We start from the raw sequence: 21,025 nt of genomic DNA, 5'->3' as shown, positions 1-21,025 counted from the left end.
GAGAAGACACAGATCACACGTCTGACAGGAATGCCAATACTGAGAGCCTGGGATTCCATAAAGACCTGAGATGTGTTGTGTTCTCAAATATCCATCATATGAGAGGTCTAGGGGCCTACCTTCCCTATGGTGACCTCTCTTCAAAAGAATGCTCACAAGCAGGAGCTTCCCACTCAGGAAAGAGAGAGCTGGACTCCTGTCACAAGAGGTCAAATCCTCACATCATCTGGATTTGACATCATGACAGGAGGAGGTGGGGAGATCCCAGTCACCCATCCCTGCCCTTTAGTGGCCTGGGCTGTTTTCACTGTGAAAGATAACAAAGAAAACAGCCACTGCCTGGACCCTCCTTGTTATTCTTCTTCCTTATCCTTAAAAGTCTTCCTAACCTGTAGTTTGGTCTATATGAGGATCTGGAATTGGCTCAAAAATGAGGAAGAGAGTGAAGGGGTCAGGGCAGGTGATAGGTCTGACTCATCACTGGGCCTGCAATCTGTGGCCAGAGATAAACAGGAACCCAGCTATCGCCCACGGGTCTGTTTTAGGACCCTTCGGGCCATAGGTAGTACCCTATCCCATTAGGTGATCTAGCAAGGTTCCTGAAGCAACCACACACAGCCCGTCGACATGACGGTAGGCTCTGGGAATGTGGTGTGGCTGTTCACTTAACTGTGGCAGTAACCACAAAGGGCAAATGGCGGCATTTATAGCCATCAGCCCAGTATCTATAACCCAGAGGAGGAGGACATTGCTGCTGGGAACAGCTGTCAAGGCAAGATAAGGGTAAGAACAAAGCCATCAGGCTCCCATAATCCAGCCAGGGTTCTGCTCCCCAACCCCCACTCCCGGACTAGGCTATGAGAAGAAAGGCCTCTACCATGGCCACAGTCAACATGTCCCTGGAGAATTGCCCCTTGAAGAGGGAGAGACTTCTGTCTCAACCAGGTCTGGGTAACCTTGACAAAAACCAACACAGGCTGATTCAGACAGTCGGTCTACAGCTTTATCTACAAAAGGTTCCTTGAGGGAAGGGTTATATGGAAATTCAGAGTAGGCTGAAGCTCAGCGGTAAGGCATACATGCAAGGCCGTAGGTTTAGTCCCCAGCAAAAAGAGATAATATATACATTGAACTCAAGAACTGGATTTTTGTTTGTTTTTCAGAGACAAGGTGGCACTAGGTAGCCTTAGCCGTCCTAACACACACTATATATGCCAGGCTGGCCTCAAACTCATAAAGATGTTCCTGCTCCTACTTCCCGAAAGCTGGGATTAAAAGGCATGCGCCACTACACCTGGCTTTTATTTTAAAGAAAAAAAAAAAAAAGAAAGAAAAATCTAGACTATAATCAAAACACAAAAATCTGAAGCCTACCCCAGAGAGCAGAACTGGGTGGACATCTGTCATCTGAGAAAGAACATGGCTAATGGCTATAGATTTTCTGTAAGACAATAGGAACACTAATAATTTTACTTCCCTGAAGCTCTGCCCAAGTAACAAGCAGTATGGAGATTTCCCAGAACACTGGGAGGAGGTCACCCTGCCCTCAGGGGCATAAGGAGGTAGATTTGCTTCCCCACCTACAAGATAATCACCCCACCCCTTTCTGAGACTAATCTCCCCTTTTATCCCCCCTCCCATCCCCAGCTCCCCACCCAATCCCCTATCTGGTAGGGACTCAGAAGTTCTCCAAAGAAGAGTCCCTCCTACAGCGTTTTTACCGGTCTCGGATGTTCCCTGGCAAGCCCAAGTATCTGTGGCTGGCCCAGTGGCCTGACTACTTGGTGCAGATAGAGAGCTTGGTACCCGCAGAGAACACCCAGAAGGCTGGGTACACGGCTTCAGCGAAGTCCACCTTGAACTTATACATCAGATGGACCTTTTCGGTGACAGCAAAGAAAATGACGAAGCCATGGTCACAGTTAAGCAACACACCGACTTTCGTGGCCTTGGTGGAGGGCAGGGTCTTCTCCACATTGTTGTGCCAGGCGGAGATCTTGTTATTGAACCACTCCACACACCATGAATTGGGGTTCCGGCCTAGCCGGCTCTCGGGGCCCTGCCGTTCCATGCTGCCGTAGCAGACGCCTACCCCGCAGAAGTTGTTCTTCTGCAACTCCACCTCCCAGTAGTGAATGCCTTTCTTGTAGCAGTGTAACCCCAGGACCTGAGAGCAGTAGGTGAACCTCTGGGGATGGGATCGGTAGTGCTGAACGGTGTCGGCCACAGAGGCGGTGGTGTAGTTGTCTGCCAGAGACACTTTGTTGTGGGCGGTATTGTAGTCGAAGACGACTTTAACGAAATCTGAGAAAACAGCCCCCAGGGAATCATGACAAGGGGCCCAAGGTACCTGCACTTTTAAAGCTTTCCCCGTCCATTACATTTATTTTCCCCATCCACACAGCCACATACCCACCCATCTAACTACTCACACATCACCCATCCATCCACTTACCCACCCAATCTATCTACACATCACCCATCCATCCACTTACCCACCCATCTAACTACCCATCTATCTACCTATTCATATCTACCCATCCGTCTACCCACCCTCCCTCCCATCCAACTAACCATTCATCTATCAGAACACTTATTCAGATACACACATTATCTAGCTACCCACTCCCCAGTGCACTGACCACCCATTCATCTGTCTATTCATCCACCCACCTAGCCACCTACCTGCCCATCCATCAGTTCACCCACCAACCCATACATCCACCCATTCATCCACCCACCCATCCATCCACTTATCTATCCACCCACCCACCCACCCATCCACTTATCCATCCATCCACCCATCCACCCATGTACGCATGTAGCCGCCCAGCCATTCTTCCATCCACCTGGCCACGCTACTCACACTCTAGAAGCTCGGTTCTGGACTTGGCTAAAAAGTTTTCTAGTATCTTAGCCTTGAGAGCTACAGAGTTTGGCTGTGCAGCACTGGCTTTGGGTGTGGCTAGAACACAAAACAGAAAATAGTATTCAAGACGGGGAACTCAGGACACATGGTAGCTAACTCCCTGGCACTTGTCCACACCGACTCACCATCAGGGGGAATTTCCAGTGATTGGCCAGGAGCTCCAAAGGTGGGCACCTTGTTGGGAAAGGAAAAGTAGGAGGCAGGGGTGGCAGCAACAGCTAGGAAGCAAGGGGGGGATAAACATGGAATAGCAATACAACCCAGAGGGCCAGATGACTTCTCTTCCCTTCCAAGATGACTCTCAACTTCCACAGACACATCTGACCAGCCAGGGCCACACAAGTGAGTCCAGATGAGGCTCTTTATCTGTCCTACTCATTCAACTATCCGTTAACTACCATCAGCCACCCATTCAACTACCCATCCACATCCCCATCCTCCATTCCCTGCTCAGAGCTGCCTGCCCTCACACCATACGTCTGTAAGAATGGGTCCATTGCAGAACCCTCATTAAAGCAGGTCAATTGTTGCTGTCAACGTTAGCTCTAGGCTCACACAAGTCACTAGAACAAAAAGACACACAGGAGCCAAATACACAGATGTACAACTTACGGGCTTTCTTGGTCTTCTTGTCCGCTAAAAAGAAAAGATTTTAGGATTAAGATTTTTTTAAAAAAATATTTATTTATTTATTTTATGTATATGAGTATACTGTCACTCTCTTCAGACACACCAGAAGAGAATAACAGATTGCATTACAGATGGTTGGGAACCACCATGTGGTTGCTGGGATTTGAACTCAAGACCTCTGGAAGAACAGTCAGTGCTATTAACCACTGAGCCATCTCTCCAGCCCAGGATTAGGATATTCTAAAGCATGATGCCACACACAAAAAAGATCATAGTATCATTCATCAGTATGCCTTTGACTCATACGAAGGAAGGATGGCTTAACTTGAAATATAAGGCAGTGGCTGATAACACACATCTGCAAGTATAGGAACCCACTAGGGTCACAGTGGGTATACACTGTCTATTAGGAAATAGGAAGAATTTACTAGGAAGTGTTTACATTGAGTTGGGTAATGGTAACATGGAACTCATTGGTCGGAATGTATTTGACTGTACATTTAGAGCCTGTGCATTTTACTACAGGTAAATTAGAGCTCTACAAAAGAAAGAAAAAAAGCAAGCAAAAAAGAGGAAATTAGAATATAAATAGTCCTGGCTAAATATCATGACAGTGCTTTAACAACAGCCTGCTTTCCCAGGGGCTTTCCTCCGTCCACAAGCACACTGTCACCAGGTGTCCTAGCCCTTAGAGGGACTGAAACCCAGCAGTGGTTTGCTGAGGACAACCCACACATTATAGACAAGCAACAGCAGCAAAACACAGAGTCCTCTCCTTCTCCCAACACACGCTAACATCAGGGGTCCTTGATGCCATTTCCTACTGACCCTGGGGAAGCGGTCACAGCTTCCCTGTTTAAGGGCTATGAAGAGTTCTCACAACCACTGTGTCTCTGTGGGAACCTCACTATCATCCCGTGGGCTCCAATGTCATTGTTTTCCAAATGTGAGGGACAAGGAGACTCATACTCCCAACTCCGTGTCCACATTCTCAATGACAATGACAGCACTGTCATTGAGAGCAGAGGTAAAAATCTAATGCTTGAGGTATGAGATGCAAAAAGCGTTCTTTTTTTTTTTTTTTTTTTTCGAGGCAGGGTCTCTCTTCATAGTTCTGGCTGTCCTAGAGCTCAAGCTGGCCTCAAACTTAGAGATCCACCTGCCTCTGCCTCCCAAGTGCTGGGGTTAAAGGTGTGCGCCACCAGTCTGCTTACTACTTGCACGTTTTATAAATAAACCGATATAACTGTGCATGTGTAGACTCAAAGTTTCACTGGCAGGGACAATTAGGGAAACATTTCCTATGGCTCACTGGAAGACGGCACTCGGGAGAATGAGAGAGACACACAGGGCTAGGAAGATGGCTGAGTAGGTAAGGCAGTTGCCTCGATAGCCTGAAGACCTGAGTTCAGATCATCAGAGCCCAGATAAGGTTAGATGGGCTAGCATGTGTCTAAAATCCCAGAAGTCTTACAGCAAGATGATAGCTATCTATCACAGGAGAATCCCCAGAAGCTTTCAGACCAGCAAGCCTGGCTTGTACCATGGCACATAAGAGGCCCTGCCTCAAACAAAGTAGAATGTAAGGACCGATGCCCAAGGCTGACTTCCCATTTCCACACGAGTACCACAGTGCATGCACGAGTGCGTGCGCGTGCGCGCGCGCACACCCGTGAAAACTTGTGACCGTCCGGAAGCTTCAGTAGGCTCTGCAATGGTCTCAACCATGCACCTGCCAGCCACAGACAGCCACAATGAGACCAGAAAAAATGAGGGGATACTTACGTGCAGTCTTCTTCCCAGAGCGTTTGGAAGTAGACTCTGTATGGTCTCCCACGTTACCTGTGCCAGAGAAAAGGGTCCAGCTGTATGTGGGTCCTCCCTACCAACTCTTAAGTGCCAGGTTTGTCGAGGCTATGGGCAGAACATCCACACGGACAGCCCTTCCACTGCCTGTCCCATACAGTCATTTGCAAGAGACAGAATTAGCGTGAGGTAGACCAATTCTGTTTGTTCCTTTTCTCCTCTGCTTAAAGCACAGCTGGGGGAAAGTTTACTCTACCAGCACCCAGCTATGGGACTTCGCTGGTTTCTCTGGCCATACATCAAGGTGAACATGAACCTGATGATGGCTAATGGGATCCCTGAATGAGGTGACGCTGTCTGGTGTGGAGTGGAGGCTAGGCCAACGTCAGGTTCTTGTCCCCTGGTCCTTTCTTCCCTCTCTCAGCAGTCTACTTTCTCGCAGATTTTCCTCATGTGAAGTGCTTCTAGAACCTTCCACAAGGTACCTCAACTCATCTTTACCTGTTTCAGAAGCCCTTCTGCAAGGACACTAGGATGGCCACAGTGAAGTTCAGGGCCACCACCAGAACCCCCAAAGAAAAAGATCCTACTCCAAAGAGTGGAAATGAGTCTGTGAAGATGGCTCTTTGGGGGCCACCAAACCTGAGTCCAATTGCCAGGACCCACACAGCGGAAGGAGAAAACCGACTTCCACAAGTTGTCCTCTGACCTCAACCCCTACATCATAGCACACATGTTCACATATGTCCACATAAACATACATGTATATATCCTGAATAAACAAATGTTTTCTTTTTTTTTTTTTTGGTTTTTTGAGACAGGGTTTCTCTGTGTAGCCCTGGCTGTCCTGGAACTCACTCTGTAGACCGGGCTAGCCTCGAACTCTCGAACTCAGAAATCCGCCTGCCTCTGCCTCCCAAGTGCTGGGATTAAAGGCGTGCGCCACCACCGCCCGGCAAATGTTTTCTTTTTAAAGGAGTGAGGTTTTAAGGGAACCTGGCAGAAAAATATAACCATTCAATGATTTTCACACAGTGAGAGGAAAACCGAACGTGGTGGCCAATGTTAAAGCATTTCCACAGGGGCCTGGGAGTTATCAAGATTACACTGGTTGAGGTGGGGGAACTACACCCAGCCCGGATGCTCTGGTCCGTGACTGGGATGCTGCACTGTATAAAATGGAGAGATCATGGAGAGATCAAGCTGAGCACTAATGTGCAAACATCCACTGCAATTCTGACTGCAGGAGTCACGTGACCAGCTGCTTCAAGCCCTGCTGCCTTGCCTATGTGAGGGTCTGTGACCTGAACTCTGAGCTGAAACAAACCCTTTCTCCCTTGAGTTGCTTTTGTCTGGATATTTTATCACAGCCACAGGAAACCAAACATAGACGCTTAGCAAAACTAAAATGTCTAATGGCATATGAAATACATAATTCAGTTACTTAGGAGCCTGAGGCAAACTCAAGTCAGCCTGGGCAACTCAACAAGATCCTTCCTCAATGCCCCGGTGTGGTGTGCACACCTTTAATCCCAACACTTGGGAGACTGAGGCTGGGGGATCTCTGTGAGTTTTGAGGCCAGCTTGGTCCACATAGTAAGTTCCAGAACAGCCAGAGCTTTATAGTAGACAGACTCTGTCTCAAAATAAATAAATAAAATAAATGATTCTGTGGGGCTGGAGAGATGGCTCAGCTGTTGAGAGTGTTGACTGCTCTTCCTGTGGTCCTGATTCTGCCTCAAAATAAAAATGTTCAAAGGGAGCCGGGCAGTGGTGGCACACGCCTTTAATCCCAGCACTTGGGAGGCAGAGGCAGGTGGATTTCTGAGTTCAAGGTCAGCCTGGTCTACAGAATGAATTCCAGGACAGGGCTACACAGAGAAACCCTGTCTCGAAAAACCAAAAAAAGAAAAGAAAAGAAAAAAAAAAGTTCAAAGGGGCCATATGGTAAAGAGCACTTGCCTGGTATATGAAGGCTCTAGATTAGGTTGGCAGCAGCAAAACCAAATCTCCAAGCAACGTGTGTCAGGGAGGGTATATACAAAGGTCCTGTGGCAGGAAGCATGGCACTGAGAGATGGGGGAGGTGTTTCAGGGACCCAAGGATGGAAAGACAGCAGCTACTTTGGCTTGTTGGCCAAGGTCAAGGGTCTGGTCTGCCATCTTGGGATAACTGGAAAGCTCCCAAAGCGGTTAGGAGGGAAACACGGTGTCATCTATATCCTATAAAACCCTCCCTGGTTATAACAACGGATGGGGGGGGGCGACCTTGTAAGAAGCTAGCATGGTCATGGAGCAGGTAATGGTATCAGACAGCAGCCAGATGGTGTTTCACCCGGCTCAGTGGGCAAGGTCAGAAGTGAAAGGAAATATTTGACAGCTAGGTGTGGTGGTACACACCTGTAATCCCCCAGTTGGGAGGTAACAGATGGCCTGGGCTACCTAGAGGGATCTTATTTCAAAAAGCCAATGGCTAGGTATAGACAGATGTCTGTGGTGGGGTGCTTGCCTAGCATACAATGGGACCAGTCCCCAGAATTGGGTGTTGGCGGTGGTGTGTGTGTGTGTGTGTGTGTGTCTGTCTGTCTATGTAAAGCAGTGAGACATAATGGCGGTTGGGATGTGGAGGAAGGAATGCAAAGGAGTGATAAGAAGGAATTTCAGATTTCCCCATCCTGAAACTAGCCCTCTGTCCACCAAACACACTGGCAACCCAGAGTCTACCCAAAGCCCATCCATGCTGGCCTCCAGAGCCCATCAGAATACCAAGCCTCAATCCTCTGTACGGAAAAGTAGCTATGACGTCAGGACAAAGCAGAGGTGGTTTCAGGATCTTTGAAATTCAAGTGCCAATGTTCTGCATGACGCCTCTCCCACCCTAAGGCACCCCAAGGCTCGTGAGCGTTGGGCCACTGTTGTTACCTGAGCCACAGTGCTCCTCAACCTTCTTGTCCTGCAGCGACTTGACGGAGAGCCTCAGCTGACTCTTGAGGTCCAATGCACCCTGGTAGATTCCCTTTATCAAATCATGATCCAGATCTATCTTAGGGATGTAGACTGGCTTCGTTGACTCTCCTTGCAATTTTGCAGCTCTCTGGGAAAAGCCAAGGTGTTAAGCACAGGTGATTGGAGGAAAGCCAGGATTGGACCTCCAGCCTCATCGAACCCACCGATGTTTCCTATGGTAACAATGAGCCTAACTTCCTGCCTCAATCAGTAGGTCAAGGTCATTGATCCTGAAACTAGCCGGAGTGCTCCTTGAAGAAGGGGGCTCAGACAAGGACTTCGAATCCTTTCTCAGAGAACTCAGTAGTTCCTAGGCACAGGAATGAGCTCCCTGGGGTAGCCCCCATTTAGGTACCAGTGAGCATCATGGACAGAGGACGTCTCATCATTCTTGTACAGTGCAGGGAATCTGGGTCCTTGGGGGACGAAACCAGGTAGTTCACAGAGATCCTGGCCCTGAACTAGACAGATGAGGTAGAGGAGGTAAGTGAGAAGATGTGGCTTATAGCTAAAGGGTACACAGAACAAGCACATCTGAAATGACGTCATCAGCACTCTGGTGGTAGCAGGGGTTGGGGGTAGGGTGGAAGGGGACATACTCTGCAACACTTGCAACACTAATAATGTATGACAGCATGACCCTGGTAGCCCTAGAAAAGGGACATAATCCACTGGGCAGAGGAGATCAAGATGAGACTCCCACTCAGAGCTATATCTGAGGCAGGAAGAGGGTAGCACCTGCTGTGGTCAGAGCACAAGGCACGGACAAAGGGTACAGGCAAGAGGTGAGCCTGAAAGCACAGACCAAGTGTGAACAGCAAGGACCTCACTCATGGACCATGCTAAGGGACACAGCGCCAAGCCAAAGCAGGAAGGCAGTGCTTCAGAAAGACATTTTCAGGGAGTATGTGAGGTGGACAGGAAGAGAAGGCAGACACATATATAGGGAGTGACACACAAAGATGCTCCCAAGAGGCCTCCATAACCATCCCCTGAATACAGGGCAGATCGGAAAGGGCATTACTGCGTGACGAACTACTAGGGACAGAGAAGGAACACCACCACAGAAACAATGAAGATATCCAACCAGTTGAAAGAATTAATCAAGAGGGTGATTATTATTATCCTGGGTAGACCAGACTTAATTGGGTAAAAGACTTCAAAGAAGAATGTGGGCCTTCCTAGAGGGGGCAATCTTTCTGCTGACTTGAGCAAACACATGCTGCCAAGCTAAAAGAAGGCCTCAACTGACAGCTAGCAAGAAAGTCTACATTTGCTTTATAACCCTGAGGAACTAAGTAGCCAGGTGCTCTTGGAAAACAACCCTTCCCTCCAAAATCAATACAGCCCAGCCTGCAGCTAAACTGCTGGTGCTATGACAACTGGGAAGCCACGCCCAGACGCTGAGTGAAGGGAACCAGGAGATAATCATCAGAGGTTCTCTAAAGCCCCTAAACGCTGGTAAGCTGTTGCAGAGCGTAGACATACAGCATATCTCTGAGATCTTTCCGAATGACCTCTTAAAGCCCTGATTCTATGAGGTCCAGACTCTAGGTGATGCTCGGCAGAACACACACACACACACACACACACACACACAGCACCCTTGCCACAACTCACCTCCAGAAACTCAAACTCATCCCCTTTGGCCAGGCAGAGCTCAACCTCTTTCTTCAGATTCTGCATCTCACTCTTCTTCTTGAGAAGGACCTGGTAGACGGTATCGAGCTTTCCAGAGACTCTATTCTCCTCCTCCTTCAGCTTGCGAGTGGAGCTGGTCTCTGCCGCGTCAATGACAGCCTTCATTTCCATATATTCCTGTCTCAGCTGTTCCATCTTCCTCTTCATAGAATCCTACAAGGCCAAAATGAAGGGGCTCCTGTCAGACTGCTGGTAATGCTAAGGCTGCACTCCCGTGTGTGGGTGAGACGGGAGCACGGGGAACTCCGTGACACTTCATGCTGACACCCTGGGAAGCCACTTGACAAAGTCTTGTCCATCTGGAGGTGATCACATCCCAAGACCCAGCAACCCCAATTCCTAGGAAGGTACTTTAACTACCTGCCCAGAGAAACACATGTAAGAAATTCACAAGCCCCAGGTCAATGGTAGTGTGTGCCTTTACTCCTAACACTTGGAGGCAGAGGCAGGCAGATGTCTGAGTTCAAGGCCAGCCTGGTCTACAGAGTGAGTTCTAGAACAGCCAGGGCTACACAGAGAAACCCTGTCTCAAAACCCAGAAACCAACCAACCAAGGACACAAACAAACAGAATGTTAACAAGCAAAGCTCAGTACGGTATCTCACAACTATAATCCCAGCACTTGGGAGGCCAAGACAGAAGTTCAAGGTCATCTCTGGCTACACTATATCCTTGAGGCCACCCTGGGCTACATGTGACTCTTGTCTTCAAATTGGGGTAGTGGAAGAGGGGAGACAACAGTTCACAAGCAAAATTTTTTGAAACAGCAAAAAACGAGTTGGACACATAATTTATTACTCCAGTTCCTCTGGAGAAGGGTCACTTGAGCCCAAGTGCTGTGGTTAGCCTGGAGGCAGGAAACAATTTCAAAACCCCTAAAGACGATCGATCACTCTCTAGAACTCTCCTTTTCAGGGTTACATGTGGCTTCTGAGCATTTGAAGATCTCTGAGTCCAAGGCCAGCCTGGTCTACAGAGTGAGTTCCAGGACAGCCAGGGCTCCACAGAGAAACCCTGTCTCAAAAAAAATGTAGACAATAAATGGATGTCAAAGACTTAGTACCACCCCCCCCCCAATTCATTAATGCTTTTTATTAAGCTAGAGTCAGCTCACTGGTAGAGCACTTGCCTGGCATGCACAAAGACCTAGGTTCAATCCCCAGTACTATCAAAAAGGAAATTTTATTGATAATATATTGAAATAACACTTTGACCACACTGAGTTAAATAAGTTGCATTACTAAAATTAGTTGCAGGTGTCGTGAGTATAGCTCAGTGGCAGAGTGTTTACCTAGCATGTGTGAGGTCATGGGTCAAAGGTTCAAAGCCTACCACCATACACGTAACTCAAAATTGTTTTAAATTAAATCAGAGGTGTCCGGGATGTTTCAAGTAGACAGTGTTGCTTCGACAGTCATAATTTTGAACCAATTTCTTGGGTAACCTCAATAGTTCAGAATCAAGCACGACAAACATAAAAAAAAAGAAAAATACACAATGTATACCAAAAGAGTGGAATTCACCTTTTTAAAAACTGTTCACTTTGGGGCTGGAGAGATGGCTCAGGTTAAGAGCACCAACTGCTCTTCAACAGAGGACCTGGGTTCAATTCTCACCACCCCCACATGGCAGCTCATAACTGTCTGTAAGTCCAGGACCCGACACCCTCACCACAAACATACATGCAGACAAAAGACCAAGGCACATAAAATAAAAATAAATGAAAAAAAAAAAAAACCACCCAAAGCCAGTTAAATTTATTATTATTGTCGTTGTTGTTGTTACTGTTATTGTTGATGTTGCTATTATCATTGTGTGCACACATCCCCAGATGCACATGTGGAGGTCAGAGGACGACTTTCAGGAGTTGGTTCTCTTCTTCCACTGTGGGTCCTGGGATTGAACTCAAGTTTTCAGGCTTGTTCAGCAAGCATCTTCACCCACTAAGACGTTTCACTGACCCTCAAGTCTTTATCCACTTAGGTATCCCTTCAGAGTACCTCCTCCGTGAACATCAACGTCTTTCAGTGTTATCTTCCTCCTTTTCTACTTAGTAAGAGATCACACAGGAGCATCATCTGGATATACAGCTTTGTGGACTACATAATCCCAGATTCCCCTGCAACAGGCTTGGCCAGGGTGGCTAAATTTCTTCCATTAAGGCAAGGCTAGAAGTAGTATGTGCAACAAACACCACACTGATTGCTTAAAAGGAAGTTGCTTATTGCCAGTATCTTCCATCTTGTTCCTCTTTTCCCAAGCTAGAGAAAAGCAGGTGAGGGTGACCTAGTGTCTGAACTATTGAGGTTACCCAAGAAGTTGGTTCAAGCGACCCATCCAGCTTGCCGTGAATTTAGCCATCTTGGTCATACCTGCTAAATGATTCTAAACACATATCCCAAACCCTACAGGACATCAGGACATGTTAATAGGTGGTGGTGGTGGTGATGGTGGTGGTGGTGGTGGTGGTCGTCGTCTTCTTCTTCTTCTTCTTCTTCTTCCCCCCCTCCTCCTCCTCCTCCTCATCATCATCATCACTTTGGAAAATTAGGTGAACTTCAGTTGGCCACGGGCTCTGCCTACCTTAGCACATAAACCCCTTTCTCCTGCCTTGGGATGCAGAGACCCTTTTGTCTTGTCACTACCTAACATTCTCTTCTGCCAATAAATCTGTAATATAGTACAGCCTGTGCAACCCTGGATCTGCCAGGCTCTTTCTTTGCTCTCCGTTACCTTGTCCCTTGAAGGCCAACTATCCTATAATAGGCGTTGGCTTTTCAAAAGAATAAGAAAAAAAAATCCAGCTTCAATTAGAGCTGAGAGTATCACACTGTGGAGCAGTAGAACAGCAGGAACACTCACACGGTGCAAAGCCACGCTCACTATGCAAAAACACACTACGCAAAGCCACGCTGTGGGTCAAGAGTTACACTTAGGTTGCTAACTAAAGTCAACAAAATGAGCTACATATTGACGCCTCTGCATTTGGAGGTGTCTTCTTCCTACTCGTTCAGCCTGCCCTCCAGCCAATATTCATACATCTACCTTCATCCTGGAAGTCTCACCATCTCCTCAGAGTTGTGGCCCCACCGTGCCGGTGGGAAATCAAAGGCTTACAGGTCCACCAACACAACTGTAGCTTTGCGGCCAGTTGTGACAGAGTTGGTATCAGAACCCAGAGTTCAATGAAGCCACAGTTGCCATGGTAAAGTGGGCACTGCAGCTCAACAACAGTACTCTAAAGACTCAAGCTCCTTTCTTTCTCTATAAAGGTACTCTGGCCCTGGAGAGATGGCTTAGCGGTTAAGAGCACTGGTTGCTCTTCCAGAGGACACAAGTTTGATTCTCAGCAACCACATGGTGGTGACTCCTAACTGCCTGCAACTCCAGTCCCAGGGGACCTGACACCCTCTTCTGGCCTCCAGGGCACCAGGCATGCATGTGGTGCCCAGACATACTAATAGGCAAAACACCCATACACATAATATACATTTTTTTTAATCAAAGGTAATTTAATTATTTTTTAAAATGGGAAGTGGATAACAACTCTGCCCCTGATTTAACATGGAAACATGTTCACGGCTAGCCCTTGATGCTTCCCTCTTGGTGTTTTCCCCTGTACATCCTATGAGTTATCGTCAGACAGCCAAAAAGATCTGCCGACATTCCAGAGCCTGTGAACATGGCCTCTGCTAGGACAAGGGTCTTTGTAAATGTACTTAAATTAAGAGTGAGATCGTTGAGGCACAGAGAGATAGATGGCTCAGTGGTTAAGAGCACTGGCTGTTCTTCCAGATATCGAAGGTTCAATACCTAGGACCCAGACAGCAGCTCACAACTCTCTGTAACTTCAGTACCAGAGGCTATTTCCTGAACATCTATCTGGCTCTCTGAATGCTTTGCAAGGCTTTTTTTTTTTTTTTCTTTTTTTTGAGACAGGGTTTCTCTGTGTAGCCCTGGCTGTCCTGGAGCTCACTCTGTAGACCAGGCTGGCCTCAAACTCAGAAATCCGCCTGCCTCTGCCTCCCAAGTGCTGGGATTAAAGGCCTGCGCCACCAACGCCCAGCAAGACAAGAGTTTCATGCTGCGCATGAGAATGCATGCCTCTTATCTCAGCATTTAGAAGACAGAGGCAGGCAGATATTTCTGTGGATTCGAGTCCACATTAATCCACACAGTGAGTTCCTTGACAGCCAGGGCTACATAGTGAGACCCTGTCTCAAATACAAAAATGAAACAAAAGCCAGGATTTCATGTACCCATCCAGGCTGGTCCGGAACTGACTATGGATCCAAAGATGACCTTGAACTTCTGATCCTACTCTACCATAGTTTCTGTGGTACCAGGATGGAACCCAAGGCTTCAGGTGAACTGCACAAGCACTCTGCCGATAGCCAAATTCCCAAGCACGCCCAGGCCATGGCCTCCCTGAAGGAGGAGGGGGTTTGGAGCTTACAGACTGGAGTTAGAGTGGGGGGGGGGTCACTCACCTGCACACTCTGCTGCTTGGATCTCACATCCTCTAGTGCTTTGGTTGCCCCATTGATGTGGCTGTACATGATGGTGAGTTTATGCCTCAGTTTGTTCTGTAGAGGAAACACACAGAGTGAGAGAGAGCCCCTCTTTAGCCTAGTATCCTAGCCCCTCCCCAACACTGAGGACCATTCCCTCCCTCCACTCCGCTGCTCCTTCTGCCTACCCTGCATCCCTTCAGGAAGACAATACAGAAACATTAAGTCTTGGAACCAAAATGACCCTGTTTGAAATCCTGTTCCCAGCCGTGTGTTTTCGCCTACTTCCCTGGTCATGAACAGATACCACTGGGTAGGTATCTGTTCTGGGTAGGTAACAGGGGAAATCAGGAAGACTAATCAAGGACTGTACTCAGAGCCCTGCCTGGATCTGTCATAGTAAATGTCAGCTTCTATTCCAACCCATTTCTTTTCCTGCTGCTCATTTTACAGCTCATGAAATCCAAGCAAGGAGGGATAGCAAGTGGCCAAGCTCACAGAGACATGACGATCTGTACCGCGAGGTGAGGTCATTCACCCTACTACAGCAAACAGCCTTGAAAGCAGACAAAATATCAAAGGTGCTGCAGTGTTAACAAAGCAGTGTAGTTTCCAGGAGAAGGGGACCCAACAAAGGAGCCCAACACCCAAGGCTGTCCTCCCCAGAGGTGACTTCCAACAGTGGAAGGAAGCTAGGTGAGGCTGTCACCTCCAGCAAGGTAGGGACAAATACTAAGCTGTACTTGGCCACCCCAGCCAGAGCCACCGAGGGCTGGGAATCAGGGTAAGCTAGCCACTGGGGTTTGAAAGAACCATGACAATTCAAAACTATCAGGCTCTTAGGCACCTCCAGGAGCGACAGTCTCCTGTGTCCCCACTAAGATAGAATGGTGGTGTACAGAGATGAGAGGGGACACTCCATCATCAGTAACAAGGGCTGTTACGAAGTGCTCACACGCTCTTCCAGCACCTGACACCCATTAACTTCTAGAGCAACTCAGAGAAGTAGACATCACTCAGACTTTACAGAAGGAAATCAGGTGATTTACCCAAGACCACCACACTGTTAGTAACTGGCACAGGTAAGGTTCTGGTACTCAACTTATAGACAAGCGACCAAACTGTGTATGCTAGGAATTTTTACAAATAAATTAATAACAACAACAACATTTTCTTCCCCTAATCAAGTAGCTCAGCACACAGTAGCCCTCTCTTCTACTTTCCTGCTTCCTCTACTCCAGAGCTGGACCTAACCTTGGGGCTGGATCTGAACCATCCACTGGCACACGTAAAGGCCGGACACAGAGATCAAGGCTGCACAAACTGTAGCCAGAAAGCCCAGGTCAGTGATGTTTGGCTCAACCTCTATGACACAACCCTTCCCCCACCCCAGGCCTCCAACAGTGGCTGAGAGAGACTTGGGTCAAAGAGCAAAACCAGGCAGATCCTGCCTCTCCAGGGCTGGAAAAGACTTGAGAACAAACAGGTGCTAGCAACTGGCTCAATTCCAGAACTGCCTGACAAGCCCTCCACAAGGAAGGGTTTATCCACCATTAAGCAAACACAGATAACAGTCCCCTCACTGTGGATGGGGGTCCACTCTGCTCCACTCAAATCACAGAGAGGCAGCTCAAGGACTTAGGTGGCGATAACAGTCCACTGGTCAAGGATAGATGTTGCAGACCAAGGACCTGGGTTCTCCGCATGGAATCCTGAGTCTACACCCCCAAACTAGCAGCCAGGATGCTCAAAACTGAGCAGTCCTTCCCAGGGGCTGGCACTGAGACAGCAAGAGCAGCAGCTGGGCTGAAAAAGATATGGACACAAGGCTGGCAAGAGGAGGCCTGCTCTCAGGATTAAGAAGTCAGCAGGAATGGCTGCTCATTCCAGTTCTGGACAAAAAGGGTCAAAGGGAGCAGAGGCCCAAGACAGGCTGGGGAGGCCCCTCACGCCCTCACTTACTTCTGCCTTGGTAAATATGTACTTATACAGCAGGCTACTACTACAGGGATGATGGTAAGTCCACTTGACTGAGACAGAGATCAATCTGGGCATTTTGTCCTGTCTGGGGCTGCCCCAGAGCATAGACCAGGGTGCCCAGGTCCAATGACAGAAACGGTAGTAACCTATATGGAGATTTTGCAGAAAGCTGCCTCATCCGCTTTCTCTTTATTACATTCATTTATTTGTGTGTGCCCACGCACACACGTGATCACATGCATACAAATGACAAGTTAAAGAACAGCTTGCTGGAGTCGGTTCTCTTTCTACCACATAAGTCCCAGAGATCAAACTCAGGACAGAGCCTTGGTAACAAGTCCCTTTACCAGCCAAGCCGTCTTGATGGCCACTGGTTATTTTTTGTTGCTGTCGTTGTGAGACAAGGGTCTCACCCTGTAGCTGACCTGAAACTATGTAGTCCAAGCTGACCTCAAACTCGTGATGATCTATCTGCCTAAGCCTCCCAAGTGCTGGAATTGTAGGCATGCTTCACCCACCGTTCCCTATAACCCAAGACCATCTCGTTCCCCGTTCTATCATTTGTAGATAAACCCATATCTTGACACTGAATCTGGTGGGAGCCTCTTTTAAGTGCCAAACCTCATGACACTAGATCCTGCCTCTGCAGCACCTCCCAGGTGGCTCTCAACCTACCCAGGGATCTGTAGTGACTTGCCTCAAGCCAAATAGCTAACTCTGTGGTAGGTAGCAAAAGCAACAGCTCCAAAGGCGGGGCAGACTTTCTCCCAGAACATCTACACATCTACACTCGGAGGTATCCATACCCACATGGGGCATACTGAAGAGGTGAACTAAAAAGATGTTACTTACAGATCCAGGTGCCAAGACTCGGGGGTGGGGGTGGGGGAACGACCTGAGGAACCTAAGACCCAGAGAGGCAGACAACGCCAACAAAGGGCTGTGGCAAGAGGGAGCAGAGCTGGAATTCTGGTCCTGACACCACTGTAAAGCTTGCCAACCTCACCCAAGCTTCTGATTCCTTCCACAACATTGGGACAGGCCTCAACCTCCCAGACGTTTGAGAGAGAAGTGAAATCGGATCACACTCTGACAGATGTACTAAAGCCACTTAAAATCACTGCAATCCTGCAAGGCCACTAGGAACCCTGACTCCCTGATCCACACTTCCAGTCCCTATCAAGGTGGACCCAGGTCCAGAGGCCGAACTCCTGCTCAATTTCACACACCAAGATGGACTACACCAACTCAGCAGTGGTGGCGCATGCCTTTAGCCCCAGTACTTGGGAGGCAGAGGCAGGCGGGTTTCTGAGTTCAAAGCCAGCCTGGTCTACACATGGAGCTTCAGAACAGCTAGGACTAGGCAGTGAGACTAAGAAAACAACCAAAAAGATGGACTACACTAAGGTATCAGAGTGCTGGCTCTCCCCGTAGGTCACAAATTCCCGAGGCTCTCTGCTCACACTCCCTGTCCGTTAAAACTCTCCAGATCAACAGAGGCTTCTGTTACACATGACCTCAAGGCTCCAAAAAACGCTCCCTGCTCTGGACTCTGTAGATCTGGTCTACAGGGGAAAAGGAAACTAGAAACTGTGAGTCAAAGCAGTCTGGTTCCCGCTGAGCTAACTTCTCTGGGCCTGTTTTCCTGAACTGTGGAATGAACTAAGCACACACAGCCCTTACATGCTGCCAGGATCTGGAGGGAGTGGAGAGGTAACCCCCAGGGTCCATAGTTAATATTCAAAAATACTTACTTAACTCCACTGGACAAACACAGGCTTAGGGGCAGGCACTCTTACCTGTGCCTTCAGTTGTCCGCTATGTAAAATAGACATGAGAGGGCTGGAGAAGGCAGGCAATGGATGGAGGGGAAGGCTATATATCATCTACTTGTTTGGTCTGTGGGGATAACCCGCTAATGCCCAACTCACTGATAGCGGCCCACGGAGCCTAAGGCCATGAGGTCTTGTGAAGGGGTGGGATCTCTGGCCCAGCAAAGCCTATCTCCTCCAGCAACCCACTGTACTACAGGGCTACCCAGGATGCGATCTCTCCATAATTCAGCCCAGGCTGTCCTCTATACCCTCAACCAGACATTCCCTACCTCCAGGTCGACGCTGGCCTGGCTTAGGGGCGTAGGGGTACAGGTCTTGTGCTCTACCAGGCAGATATGGCAGATGCACTCGCCATGCTCCGGACAAAACAATTCCCGAAGGCGGTTGTGCTGGGAACATTTGCGGCGCAGCAGGTCACGGACGGGTGGTTGCAGGGGGTGATCCTGGAAGGCCGGACTGTCGATGTGAGGCCTCAAGTGCTCCTGGCAGAAAGAGGCCATGCACACGAGGCACGTCTTCACCGCGATCTCCTTCAGGCAGTGGTCGCAGGCCACCTCGGTGGCTGCGCTGGATGCGGTGGAGCGGGCAGGCGGGGTCCAGTCTTCCACGGGGGTCCGCGCCTGCTCCGCCTGCAGGAACTGCTCCACCACTGCGCACAGCACCGTGTTCTTGTGCAGCTGCGGGCGCACCTGGTACACGGTGCGACACTGTGGGCACCGGTACGGCGGGCCCTGGACGACCCACGTCTCATCTAGGCATGACCTGCAGAAGTTGTGGCCGCACGGGGTGGTCACGGGCTCCTTGAAGGGCTCCAGGCAGATGGAGCACGACAACTCCTCGGCTAGAGGAAACAGCTCGGCCATCGCGCCCCTAGGGGAACCCGACGGGACGCGCGAGGGACAGCTGCACACACCACCGCGAGGTTCTAGGGAAGCGGCGAGGAAGAAATCGAAACTGGACAGGAGGGGCGGTGCCCTGGGCTTTCAGGAAGTCACGTGGGACCCAGGGGGGCCGGACGGTGGGCGGGAGGTTTCTCGCCTGGTGCTGGGAGCCAAAGGTGAGGGGAAGTGGGGAACTCTTGATGCTCCCTACAACCCGCAGTCCTGAGCGAGGCACGACCCCAAGGCCACCAGGTGCAGTTTCAGAGGCACTCTGCAGATGAATTGTCGCAGGGATTGGAGTATCCCTACCCTCCTAGTCGGGGGCCTATGTCCTAGCAGAGTGCTGCACGGTTTTGGAGAGAACATTCGTCAGTGCCCCGGAGGTGTCCCCAACCGCCCCTCCAGAACAGGACTGGTCCTATCGTCAAAACTCAAAGCCAAACAGAACAAAATACTGTAAACGCAGAGCATGATGGCTCGTGCCTGTAATTCTGTCACTTAGAAGGCTGAGGCACGCGCCTTTAATCCCAGCACTTGGGAGGCAGAGGCAGGCGGATTTCTGAGTTTCGAGGCCAGCCTGGTCTACAGAGTGAGTTCCAAGACAGCCAGAGCTATACAGAGAAACTCTGTCTCCAAAAACCTAAAAAGAAGAAGAAGAAGAAGAAGAAGAAGAAGAAGAAGAAGAAGAAGAAGAAGAAGAAGAAGGAGGCTGAGGCAGGAGAATTGCCGTGAGTTCAAGGCCAGTCTGGGCTAGAGAGTTAGTGGCTGTCTTAACGTCTAAAACAGGGTTAGAGAGATTGGACAGGAGAAAATTTTGCAATATAAGGCCTAAATACAATTACTGAAACCCTGACTAAGATTACACAAAATTGCCCCCCCCCCCATGCCATACACATAATAATTTAAGGAAAGCAAAACGAACAAAACAATGATACAGAGTGTGGCTGTCCTTCCCTTCCCCTTCCCTTTCTCCTTCCTTCCAGCTGTGCTGCCTTTCTCTCCAGCTCCCAGTCAGTCCTTCCCTGATGGCAGGCTCTGACATATCTCCTAAAGGCAGGATCCCATAGTCACACATTCATACTTGGTGTTCCTTTGATGGAACATGATCTTTAAAAAAAAAAAAAAAAAAAACAATATTACAAAAGTTGGATGTCACAACCTGTGCCCCAAGTCGGCTCCAGCCACTGATCCCTAAGCCAATAAAAAGAGCTAACTTAAAAGAGGACAACAGAAAAAGAGACCCAGCAAACCCCTCAACTCCGCCTTCCAGGTTCTGGAGTGAGAGCAAACTTAAAATAGAAGGCAAAAACAGGCGTGTCTAAGTGCCAGTCAAGACCTGGTCCGGCCCACCATTGGCCCACCGTGGTCTGAGATTCAGTCTCATTCTGTAAGCTACTCCCACAAGCTGTTACAACTATGAAATCTCTTCCCAGGCGATAAATTCTCCCTCTGGTCTCTCCCAGCAGGGGATTTAAGAAAGAAATTCCCGTTTCTTTGGGGTCCACTGATAAATTGAGATACAAGTGTCTCTTAAGAATTTCTTCACCGAGGGGCTGGAGAGATGGCTCAGTGGTTAAGAGCACTGACTCCACTTCCAGAGGTTCTGAGTTCAAATCCCAGCAACCACATGGTGGCTCACAGCCATCTGTAATGAGATCTGATGCCCTCTTCTGGTGTGTCTAAAGACAGCTACAGTGTACTCATATATAATAAATAAATACATCTTTAAAAAAAAAAAAAAAAAAAA

At 48.8% G+C, this 21,025-nt stretch overlaps 1 protein-coding gene across 1 annotated transcript; it reads right to left on the bottom strand.

Moving 5' to 3' along the window:
* Positions 1-1,666: 1,666 nt before the first annotated feature.
* Trim25 (tripartite motif containing 25) lies at positions 1,667-19,338 on the bottom strand. Its single transcript, XM_028772391.1, has 9 exons — positions 18,667-19,338; positions 14,562-14,657; positions 9,991-10,224; positions 8,287-8,458; positions 5,345-5,401; positions 3,542-3,565; positions 3,055-3,147; positions 2,867-2,965; positions 1,667-2,304 (listed from the first exon to the last, which is right to left on the bottom strand). Exons 1-9 carry the CDS (start codon positions 19,258-19,260, stop codon positions 1,778-1,780), a joined length of 1,896 nt encoding a protein of 631 aa, XP_028628224.1. The 5' UTR covers positions 19,261-19,338; the 3' UTR covers positions 1,667-1,777.
* Between the last annotated feature and the right edge of the window lie 1,687 nt (positions 19,339-21,025).

The sequence above is a fragment of the Grammomys surdaster genome, unplaced genomic scaffold (genome assembly GCF_004785775.1).
Source record: "Grammomys surdaster isolate TR1022 unplaced genomic scaffold, NIH_TR_1.0 213, whole genome shotgun sequence".
NCBI classification, from domain to species: domain Eukaryota; kingdom Metazoa; phylum Chordata; class Mammalia; order Rodentia; family Muridae; genus Grammomys; species Grammomys surdaster.
This window is presented reverse-complemented; position numbering and strand designations above follow the sequence as displayed.

Coding starts and splice junctions, on each gene's coding strand:
- Trim25 (XM_028772391.1), bottom strand. CDS start 19,260: ATGGCCGAGCTGTTTCCTCTAGCCGAGGAGTTGTCGTGCTCCATCTGC. Junction 3,566..5,344: donor CTCTGGGAAGAAGACTGCAC/GTAAGTATCCCC, acceptor TTTTCTTTTTAG/CGGACAAGAAGACCAAGAAA. Junction 2,966..3,054: donor ACTGGAAATTCCCCCTGATG/GTGAGTCGGTGT, acceptor TTTGTGTTCTAG/CCACACCCAAAGCCAGTGCT.